Source organism: Salvelinus namaycush, chromosome 14 (assembly GCF_016432855.1).
Source record: "Salvelinus namaycush isolate Seneca chromosome 14, SaNama_1.0, whole genome shotgun sequence".
NCBI lineage: Eukaryota > Metazoa > Chordata > Actinopteri > Salmoniformes > Salmonidae > Salvelinus > Salvelinus namaycush.
The window spans coordinates 16,903,943-16,916,154 of NC_052320.1; the positions used below are offsets into that span (position 1 = coordinate 16,903,943).

At 39.7% G+C, this 12,212-nt stretch overlaps 1 protein-coding gene across 1 annotated transcript in view; it reads right to left on the reverse strand.

Annotated features, from left to right (window-relative positions):
• Positions 1-505: 505 nt before the first annotated feature.
• Positions 506-12,212, reverse strand: part of LOC120059203 (microphthalmia-associated transcription factor-like) — a 35,383-nt gene continuing 23,676 nt past the window's right edge. Inside the window, exons 3-10 of the mRNA XM_039008072.1 lie at positions 7,327-7,530; positions 6,957-7,052; positions 6,451-6,565; positions 6,143-6,235; positions 5,603-5,659; positions 5,384-5,459; positions 3,541-3,688; positions 506-3,327 (exon numbers count right to left, since the gene is read on the reverse strand). Of these exons, the coding sequence (XP_038864000.1) occupies positions 2,905-3,327; positions 3,541-3,688; positions 5,384-5,459; positions 5,603-5,659; positions 6,143-6,235; positions 6,451-6,565; positions 6,957-7,052; positions 7,327-7,530 (1,212 nt within the window). The 3' untranslated portion in view covers positions 506-2,904. The remainder of the gene's footprint in view (positions 3,328-3,540; positions 3,689-5,383; positions 5,460-5,602; positions 5,660-6,142; positions 6,236-6,450; positions 6,566-6,956; positions 7,053-7,326; positions 7,531-12,212) is intronic.

Genomic DNA, 12,212 nt, shown 5'->3' on the forward strand with positions numbered 1-12,212 from the left:
TGGTTCTTCTTGAAGGCTGGAGATAATATCCATGCCATGATGAGCGGGTGAAGAAGAAATACTGTGTTTCATATTCAATATGTTTCAGTCAACACACATTTACTTGGGGCTTTATTTAATCTACTAAACTGAAGTGTTACAGATTCCGTGACGAAATGTAAAGGTCATTTCCTATTGAGCCGACATATGCAGCGTTTACCCGTGAATGCAGTCTCTGCTAATGCGGGAACATAGCCTTTAAATTTCAATCACGCTGTACAGCTGAACTTCCGCAATGAGGATTGAATAGAGCCCTTGAAGTCTACCAATAAAATATTATCATTAATTATATTGGAGTGTCTTTGAACATGATATATTCTCATATTATTTAGCCATCATTAGTGTTCAGAGACAATTAATGAAATACTTTGATAAAAATAAATCATAGAACGAAAAATACTCCTGCAATAACACAAGTAAAAATATTTAATTGACTTTAATGTTTGTCAAAAACTATTTTCCACACTCAGTTCCAATGAATGGCCTTGACATCACTGATCCATCCCCAACCAGTGTATGACCATCACTACCTCCATCTCCCCTGGCAGCAGAGGCGTCTATCTGAACCATGTAAATACAATTAATAGACCTGTCAGCCTGGAGTGTTCAATGTGTGAACAAACATGGCTCTTTGAAATGTTAGTGGTATACCCAAACTGTGCCATGGTAACAAGCGGACCGATCAATATGTTTAATAATGGGCATCAATCAACTGTCACCATTGCTTTAAATGGAAATGTTAGTTCTATGCATTTAAGTTCTATGGTTGAAAACACCAATCTTGGTGCATAGTGGTGTCATCAACACAAGAGGGTGACATTGTCTAGGGAAATTATATGCTGATCTGGGTTCAGTCAAAGGACAGTGAGTGAATGACAGGCCTGTGTCTAGATATTACCAGACAGACCTGGGTGCAGTTTGACCATGAGGGCCATTCTGCAGTGGATTTGTACTGCAGAGAATGCGCCTATAAGTGCATGGACTACTTTGTGCTTAGCTTTACGTGCAGCCTAATAGCCATTATTCTTAAATTATTGCTCTAGAAATAAAGAAGAAACATCCGTACACAAAAGTACAACATCAAAAAATAACAACGTTAATTCCTTCTTTGCATATTTTAGACTTCACTTTGATTTTGGCAACACATTTTGGCAGTCAACACTGAGTTACGTTACATTCAGAAAAAGAATTGGTCTCAAAAAAGAAGCTGAGAATTCAGTAAAGCAATGTTTTGATTATTGCCCTCCGAGTGGAATTCTGACCTCAAAACAGAACTCTAGCATCCAAAACATCCCAAACAAAATGGATGGCCTAGAGAGACATTTGGAGGCCCATAACATGGTTTTCTACTCTGTCTGACAAAAGGCCCTTCCGTACTGCTTCCCGTAGGGACCTTGCAGCTCAACACTTCATACATGAAGCACCAAACACCAGAAACAACAACAACAAACCAGTGTCTAGTAGTCCTCCTAGATCTGTGGAAAACAAAAAACTAACAGTAAGGCACTTCACTTCAATGTAAATCATTCTGCTAGGTGCTTCTTACTAATCATTACAACATATTATATGACCAGCCTAATGTGTCTAATGTCTTCTGGGTAAAACAGGCACGACTGTAATCATTGCATAGTTCCACAGACTTGAGGGTGCACTGTAACCATGTTCTCAATACAGTGGTGTAATGTACAGTAGATAGTTATTATCAAATGCATATTTGAGTACTTTCCTACAGTTGTTAAACAGCAGAAATATACATTAACAGTACAGCTTATAGTTTTAACTACAATCAATAATTTGAAAAACCTAAATATAATCGTTAGTAAATATATATTTAAAAAAAAATCAATTTATGGACGTCATTCCAGTGTTTAAACAATTTTCTACATGTACATCTCCTTATATTCCTAGCAATATAAACATTCACATAATTGAAAAAAATATCCTGAATATCTCTAAAACACGAAATGGATGGACAGGCAAATCCTAATAAGTGTACAACAAAACAATAATAATTTAGAAAATGGACAAGTTAAAAACAAAATGTATTTTTCTTCCTAAGAGATACACTTCTTAGTGAGTATTTGCTGCAATACATTTCAATCTTATTATCATAAATATCTTCATAAACCAAATGTGCCTATATGGAAATCAATGTTGCATTTCTACCAATATTGGTAGACTGACATTATGTTCTGTGCTATATGTGAAATGTTTACAAATCTCCTGACTAAGACGTCATCTCATTCAAGTTTAAAAGCACAAAAGTAAAGCACAAACAAAAGTAATCAAAATAATGTATTATCGCTTCTGTCATATTGCGCTGAATAGACATGCTATAAAGCAAGTAGTGTGACTGTGTAACACACCAACAATATATTAAACCACAATTTTTAGCTTTCACTTCGAGGGAATTGCATTTTTGTTTAAAGCAATAAGCTGATCAATCAGGGTTTTATAACTATTATAAGCATGCCCTATACCATGATGACTATACACAGGTACAGTATGTGTGAGATATCGCTCCCTGACTCATTGTCATAAAAGTATTGATAAAATCAGAGCATGATCTATTAAAATGAACTATTAAAAAGTAATTTATAATCAATACATAAGAGAAACTGAACAAAATTCAGTTTGACCGCTTTCAGAACCCAATGATACCATATAATAAACAAAACAAAAAAATAACTATGAAAAATGTAATATGTGTAAACACCTGAAAACAAACTAACTAACTAACCAGCAGTTGGCTGAAGTTAGCTACTGACGGGAGACGTCTGAGGAGGCCTCAACACAACACAACATAGAACAGGTTGAAGGGGTGGAGATAAAGATGCAGGTGAGTGGAGTGGGCAGCAGTGAGTGCTAACAGCTCTGGTCGTTCTCTTCCATGCTTTTGCTGCCTGAGCAGCTGCTGTCCTTAGAAGCCCCGGGCGAGACAGAGGAAAGCAGGGGGTCTCCCCCTCCCACAGGGGACAAGGTGTCATCCATCAGGATGTCCATCAAGGCCCCCTTAGGATGACCGCCGTAAGGCCCCTGGTCACCTGAGACTCCCCTATGGCCCTTGGTGTAGGGAGATGCTCCATCGTTGAGCTCCAAGGTGGTGTACTGAACCTGGTCTGGAGTGCAGGCTGGGTGGTGTTGGTGCTGGGGGTGGACATGGTACAGATCCTGGTGGCAGTCTCCCAGGGCTGGCTCCTGCTTGATGCCTCGGGCTGAGAGCTCAGCTGAGCAGAGGACAGATGTGTCTGTAGTCAGACCATGGGCACGAGCTTGCATCTCCAACTCCTGAACCCCATCAAGGGAGGGAGAAAGAGAAGGAAAGAGAGTGTTATCAACATTGTCTGTCTGCATGCTGCATATCTGATACCATCCAGAATATAGAAAAGCCTCATCTCAATTCAATCCTACTTTGATTGGCTAATACAGTATGTGACATTTTGAAGGCATGGCTAGTTGCTCCTTATCTCTCCCAGTGCCCCACGGCCTACCATGCTGTACCTGTATCCGCAGCATCAGGTGTCTATTGTTGTGCTCCAGCTTCTTCTGCCTGTTCTCCAGCTCTTTGGCCCTCTGCTGCTCCCTCTGTAGCTTCCTGATGTAGTCCACTGACGCCTTGAGAATGGTGCCTTTGTTCCAACGCATATCCCTGAGGACCAGAGAGGGGCACGGCAGGCCAGCAAGATTTTATCAGCCTGAACTGTTAGCATTCTAGAGTACACTGACAACGTTCTAACTCACACAATTCTCAAGGATATGGATGCACTGAAAATAAACTGAGGCATTGATCTATAATTATCGTAAACTCTAGCCTAGGGTCAATGTCTGACCCATGATAGAACAGTGGGGTCCGGAATTATTGGATCCTTTGATAAAGATGAGCAAAAAAGACTGTATTAAATAAATAATACAAATACTGAGCTACATTGTATGCTTAAAAAAAAGAACTATTATTTTATACTAATAGAATTTCTCAGAGAAAGAGATATTATTTAGCAAGTAATAAAAAAAATGCTAAAAGATAGGGGTCAGCATTATTGGATCCCCTGTTTTGAATACTCCAGTACCCTCCCTTTGGAAGGATAACAATACTGAGCCTTTTTATAAAATGTTTTATGAGATTGGAGAACACTTTGGGAGAGATCTTAGACCATTTCACCATACAGAATCTTTCCAGATCCTCGAAGGCCAAACCCGTGACCAAATACCTCTATTTTCATGTCATCTGACCATAGCACCGCCTGGAGTTTGCTAAACGTCATTGGCACTTGGATTGGAACCAGTGCAATGGTCATATGACACGAAAATAGAGGTCTTTGGCCACACACACCAGCGGTGGGTTTGGCCTTCGAAAGAACAATGCATATGTAGTAAAATTCCTCATCCCTACTGTAAAATATGGTGGTGGATCGTTGATGTTATGGGGCTATTTTGCTTCCACTGGTCCTGGCGTCCGTGTTAAGGTCAACGACATTATGAACTTTGCCAAGTACCAGGACATTTTAGCCAAAAACCTGGTTGCCTCTGCCAGGAGGCTGAAACTTGGCCGCAAGTGAATATTCCAGCAAGTAAACATCAAAATCCACAAAGAAAAAAACAAAATCAACATTTTGCAATGGCCATCTCAGAACCATATTGAAAACCTGTGGTTTGAATTTGAAGAGGGCAATCGATTAGCGCAGACAAAATATATCAAGGATCTGGAAAGATTCTGTATGGAGGAATGGTCTAAGATCCCTCCTAGTGTGTTCCCCAATCTCATAAAACGTTTGAGAAAAAGGCTCATTGTCATTATCCTTACAAGGGGAGGGGTCGGCAGGTAGCCTAGTGGTTAGAGCTTTGGGCCAGTAACCGAAAGGTTGCTGGATTGAATCCCCGATGAATCCCCGAGCTGACAAGGTAAAAATCTGTTGTTCTGCCCCTGAGCAAGGCAGTTAACCCACTGTTCTCCGGGCACCGAAGACGTGGATGTCGATTATGGCAGCTCTGATTCAGAGTGGTTGGGTTAAATGCGGAAGACACATTTCAGTTGAATGTATTCAGGTGTACAACTGAATCCCTTTCCCTTACTGGAGTATTGAAAACAGGGGATCCAATCATTTTGACCCATATCTTTTTGAGATTTGTTTTAATTACTTGTTACACAAAATCTCGTTCTCTGAGCAATAGTATTAATATTAAATAATATAATTGTTCAAATTTTTGGAGTATACAATATTGCTCAGTATTTGTATTACTGATTTTATATATTTTTTTGCTCATCTTTATTAAGGGATCCAATAAATCCAGACTGCGCTGTATCTGATAGAAAGACTTCAAATCCAAGTAAGCATACGCAACTTACGGATCATTTGTTTTTGGAATCATGGTCCCCAATTCTTTGATCCGGTCGTTGATGTTAAACCTCCGTCTTCTCTCAACTACAGGAAATAGGACAAGAAGAGAACAATAAGAAACAATCAATTATGCAAAATGTAATAATGAAAAGGTAATATCACAGCATATCTAAACAACCCACATGATATTACTAGATAGCTGATAATTACCATATAACAAAACTCACTCAAATTATGGTTATCCTTCTTCTGTCGTTCCTTTGCCATTGCCCTGACCTCTGCTTCTGAAACAAAGCAGTTAGCATTAGGTATGGACAATGACTACAGATGTGGGATCTTCATTTGATAACCCTGTTGCAGGAGAGCATACTTGCAATGCAGGAAATGTAAAACTTGTAGTGTATTTGAGGTTTAAAATGTGTAATTTCCACTTTGAAATTTCAGATTTTATTTTACCTCATGAAAAATGTATCAACCTCTACACAAATGTCCATTAATTATAATCCACATAATAATTCACATTTCTTGTTGCTGCAGGATTATTTTCAAATTGGCTCAATTTAAGATCCTACATCTGTAGGACAATGGCAAAACATTGATGTTGACACACAACAAAACAGTTATGCCAGAAACGTTTAGTTAGTTTCGGGAAGAAAATAAATGAAACTGTGCTGAGCACATTATAGGCTAAGCAATATGCACCCGTGTAACCTAACTCAAACTCACAGTTAGCTAAAGTAAGTATGAATATGACTATGCAGACATACCTACAGGAAATCCTTCAGGCCTTTGATAGTTCTCAAACTTGCTACACGATCCAGACTTGTCCAGCATGTGCATGATGGCCGGAGATTGGGAAACTATTTGGCACATAACATTTTCAATGCATTTCTCTTTATTTTGAATGACAAAATAACAAAGTTTACAATAATCAAAAACAATATCAATGCAAAGCACATGCATACACATTTCCCTGACCCTTTTAGACATATTGCTCAGTCACAAAGGTCTGGAGAGTAATTTGTAACACCATGTTTGAATCTGGATGTTTTTCATGTAATGGGGTCATGCTCACCTGAGTATTCCCTTTTGATGTTGGGCAGGTTGGCAGGGCAGGAGTTGATGGCCAGGCCTGGATGGGGCATGCCCTGGTTACCATAAATGTCCAAGAGGTTAGTGTTGACAGCGATCTGATGAGAAAAGATAACCACAGACAATAGTAATGTTAGCAGGGTCAAATATACCTGGCACAGGTGGTGCTTGACACATGAGTAGTTAACCCTTTAAAAATGTGTTTACCCTTTAAAAATTTGTTTACAATGATCTGGAAGCAAACATTTGCTGTATTTGTAGACACATCTACTATGAATTGTCACATAGGCCTCCACCGGATAGGTGCAGTGAGATGTATTGTTCTACAGGGTCAGCCATAGTAGTACTGCGCCCCTGGAGCAAATTAGGGTTAGGTGCCTTGCTCAACGGCAAATAGACAGATTTCCCCTTGTCAGCTCAGGTATTCAAACCAGCAGCCTTTCGGTTACTGGTCTCATACAAGCAGACAGTAAATTAAGGCAATCATACCGTGTTGGCCATCTGAAGCCCTGGGTCCATTAATCCAAGGATATCGTCGTTATAACTCGATTCCAGACTAATTATGTCATCAATGACATCATCCATCTATAATAAAAAAACTAAAATTGAATTTGAGATAACATATTTTCTAACAGACAGTGATTCAGTTAAGGGTTAATCAACAGAAGATCACATTTCCTTATCAATGAATATGTATTATCCAACTCCATGGTGTTACTACCATTCATTACTCAAATACACATTGCTTTGAAGTAGAAGTAATCGAAAATTGGCAGATATCATGGTGTGAAAAGCACACTGAATTTACACACACTGCATTGTAGCTCGGCATCTATGACCATGTTACATTTTGCGTTACCTCTTTCTCACAGTTGATGTTGAGGGTGAGTAAGGCCATGGGGCTGTTGGGGGCACTGTTGCCCGGCCCGAGAGCCATGCCCCTGTGGTCAGAGGACTGGTTGGGGCAGGGCAGGGAGCCAAGCTTGCCCAGGTAGCGCTTCACCTGCTGCTGCTGGGCCTGCTGGATGTGGTACTTGGTGGGGTTCTCCAGGTGAGTCTGTACCTGGAGGAGGTAGGGAGAAATGGAGTGAAAGAGGGAGAGACATAAGTGAGAGTCAGAATCCTCAAACGCTGTTATGATGGGTTGATGATTGTTGGTCCTGTTGCAGTTGTGCTGTGAACTCAAGAAAGAGCTCTCAGATCTCACTGAATATTATCTCACTAAATAAGCAAGAAACAGCCTTGAAAATGTTTCCATACATTTATAATAATAAAGAGAACCAGATTACTAATTAATATGAAAATAAAATACATGTCAGCTCAACTAGAGTCCTTGACTTGACCAGAGAAAGTCAAGTATGAGTTGAAATGTTAGAACGTATCAATATTACTAGCAAATCCCAAAAGCAGTAAGCCGTAAGCTTTTCTTTTCATTTATATTTTTTTCTGTGCTCTCTCTTGATAGCTAAATAATCCCTAGATATAAATACATGTATTCACAATTCATGTCACACATTCCATCTGAATAAATGTTATGTTTATCTTACCATACCTCAAAAGTAAAAGGGGGGGAAATAAAATATATTTCAATCAGCATAATACTGGACCTACCTGATAATGGTGGTATTCAAGCATCTCCAACATATTGCACAATTTATATTCCAACTACAAATAAGAGATGCTTAAAACCTAATTATATTCCCTTTCAAAGTCTATGCAAGACCAGAGAGGCTGTCTTCCTCTTTCATCCGCTGCTTTCAACACTGATAATATGGAGAGGAACACCTCTGTTCAGCTTATAAAAGGCAGAAAAAAGTAATTAGCTACGCATGTTAACAAGTCTAAGTGAGACACAATGAACCTTTTAAAGATTGTGATGCTTTATGTAAAATATGAATTTATGCCTTTATGGGGCTAGTTTGACGTCAGAGTGGGAGTCTTACAAAGAGGCTCTTTCTACAGCCTAGACCAGGTCACCATGTCTACTGACACTTGCCCCAGGCCAGATAACTTCTCATCTCCTCTTTAACCGCATGCATGGCTGTTGCACACTGGCTGGTTCCTCTGCTATTTTTGGATGATAGGCTCACTGAGCTAAAACTATTCTTGTAAACTACATGCTTCATAATATAGTAAAATATATACTATTTTTTTGTTTGTCTAAACATCTTCATTAAAACAAAAAATCAATAAAGTGATTACGTTGCTAAAGGGAGGCTATTTTATTAATTCTTTACTCAAACCTGAGAGAAAGCAGATTGTAATAAGATGTTTCTAAAGATGAGATTTCAGCTACCTGTAACATTATCTCTAATATAAAGTTATTCCTGAGTCCTAACAGGACAGTACATCACTGCATTCAAGGGTTCCAACAACAGCAAAGATGACCAACTGATAAATTACCAATTATAAACCAGTAATGGGATAGAATTCAGTTTAGAATCGGTTGTACTGAAGAAGCATGTGTGTTTATCCAACACGTGTGGAAATTGACTGTAGCCAAGCCTGGACAAGCTCTGGGTAAAGAAAGTCTGTCTTACCATCAAAAGTACAAATGTTCAAATTTGTAACTATCTATAATCTTTCCTTTTCAAGCCCTTCACAAGAATCCCGGGTTACAAAAAGCGTGACAAAACACTGGGTAAATGTGAAAGGAAATCAAATGTTAATAACTTCAAATTAAACCAAATACTGTTAGAGAGCATTTACAGCTGTACTCTTATCCATCAAAAAACAAAGGCAACAGCTTTGACAGCAACAGAATATATAAACTACTTTCTGTAAGGATAGTAAGGGGGTTCATAATGTGCATTTTAAAAGTGTAATGACAGCCTTACAGAATGACAGTTGATTTCACTGGTGAGGTGGTTAATGAGCTCAGGATAACCAAGTGTGGATTACAGAGTCTGGTTATTTGGAAAGGCTTGAGGCAGATGGAGCTCCTCACAACCCCATTCACCTCCTGAACTCTTGGCTCAACAACACAGCAACAGAACCAGACGGTCCCTCCTCCGGGCCCTTATTGGCTGGGGTTATTTAACCTTGCAAATAGTATCTACAGTAACAACTAACACCACACTAGCATCAATAGAGAATATCATACACTGTTCTACTATAACATGGTAATAAGCATTTACTGGTAGGCCTATTTGTTTTATGCAACAAAAACTAAAAAGGTAATTCAATAGATGTGTATTGCTCAATGTAAATTGGCATTCCCTATTTCTAGTCATTCCATAAGGAATGTATCCTAACTGGGAGGTCTATTAATAGCTCTCTGAAGTATTTTGGGAATTCCCCTGGGGAGAGTCGAAAGTTATTTCAAGCATGTTGACCGTGTGATAACTGAAGGGGTCAAAGTTGAGAATGCATCCTGACCAATTAGGCAATAAAACCCTCTGGGCCAGCTTTAAATGTCCTTTAAATGCACTGTTCGTCAACAATAAGAGGTGGAGGAATTGTGTAGAATTAGATGCATCCTAAACAAATCGAACCGTTCAAATAATATTTTCTAAATGTCAGAGAGGTGTGAGCAATCCCTGATTTGTATCTATATAGTGTTCATGTGCTGTAAATGAGACACCAAATAATCATCCAACAACCCTAGACACGCAATTAGCCTCTGAGCTGTAATTGAGGAGTAAGTACTAGTTACACTGTTTGTGTACACGGGTGTTTGATTATTCATAAAAATATATATAAATAATTAGCATGTATGTTTTCTTAGAAAGCGCCATAACAACACATGCTGAACAATCTGATAACAAGTCTCTTAACGTCTTAACATGCAATTAACGCTACTATTACTACTAATATGACGGCCACATGCACGACCTCCGACAGTAACAATACATTTCATAATTGTACAGTACTGTGGAAAGGCAAATGTTGCTGCAAATCTGACATATGGAAAACACAAGTTAGAATCCATTGACACAATATGTTTTCTGTATATTTCAGAGTTCTACATCTTACACTTATCTTTCTACTTTCTCACACCAGTCCTACACCATTTCCATCAGAGAATACCAAGGCATACTTCCAGCCAATCTGCCTCAGTATTTTCTTGACCTGGTCAAATTCCTTCTGCTAATATTGAATATGGAAGATGTGTAAATACTGCTTTTGTTATGATGAATTGCTTTGAATCGATAACGACATCAGGGTGTTAGGGTATTATTGAGACAACAGAACAAGATCAGCAATTATTATTATTTATTTTTTTACATTGATTGATTGACATTTAAATTGAAATAATAACATGGATTATAACACTGGATTACCTCAATATAGTGAGCCAAGACGCACACAAAAAATCTACACTACTTGTACATGACATAAAATAAGCATTAGAATTTGTCAGAATACAGAATGCAGGCTTTGTTGAATTGATTTCACGCAATACAGATTGAACTTTATGCCTCTAGTAACTGAACTAGAAGTTCTTCCAGACCACACTACATGTTCTTTGCCTTACATGAGAGAAACGCTAGTAACTAGTGTGAAGTCAGAAGATACATGGCTTGAATTTAGTCTTAGCTCAAACTTGATTAATGGGATATTACTAGGATAAAAGAAACAATAAATAATCTGACTTCCAAAATAAGACAGGCCAACACAGTCCTGAGGCAACAAGCAACTCCTCCTCGATAAAGTCAACTATTTTTTTAGCTAGGTTTTTTTAGCCCATAGATTTTGTTGTACTGTTGTAGTCACTCAAATATCACATGAATACACAATACCCAATGCTGAGTAAAAAGTTTGGGAACCCCTGATCTAATCCATGAGAGTAAACCTAATGCAATTTTTCCTGATCTATTCATTTCATTATATTATGAAATCTTACAATGTCTAATGTCTCAAAGGTTCAATAATTGTATTTGATGAATTTCTCATGTTTAACTCAACTGTTTCTTTGAGGCTAAACCAAAGTGACCATCTGTAAACTAGTAAATACGAAAATTACAGTATGTGACACCCATGCATAATTACAGATTACATCCATCCGGATCCCTCTTTGGCGTTCATAGTGGAGGTGGACGCGTCCGAGGCTGGGATAGGAGCCGTGCTCTCTCAGCGCTCGGGTACGCCACCGAAACTCCGCCCCTGTGCTTTCTTCTCGAGTAAGCTCAGCCTGGCGGAGCGAAACTATGATGTGGGGGACCGGGAGCTGTTGGCTGTCGTCAAGGCTTTGAAGGCGTGGAGACATTGGCTTGAGGGGGCTAAACACCCTTTTCTCATCTGGACTGACCACTGCAATCTGGAGTACATCCGGGCGGCGAGGAGACTGAACCCTCGCCAGGCAAGGTGGGCCATGGTTTTCACCCGTTTTGTTTTCACCCTTTCTTACAGACCAGGTTCCCAGAACGTGAAGGCAGACGCACTGTCCCGGCTGTATGACACAGAGGAGCGGCCCATGGATCCCACCACCATACTCCCGGCCTCCTGCCTGGTGGCGCCGGTAGTGTGGGAGCTGGACGCGGACATTGAGCAGGCACTACGTGCAGAGCCCATTCGCCTCCAGTGTCCCGCTGGGCGTCTGTACGTTCCTTCTGCTGTCCGTGACCGGCGGATCTATTGGGCCCACACGTCACCCTCCTCTGGTCATCCAGGCATCGGTCGGACGGTGCGCTGTCTGAGTGGGAAGTACTGGTGGCTCACTTTGGCTAAGGATGTGAGGGTTTATGTTTCCTCCTGCTCGGTGTGCGCCTAGTGTAAGGCTCCTAGGCACCTGCCCAGAGGTAA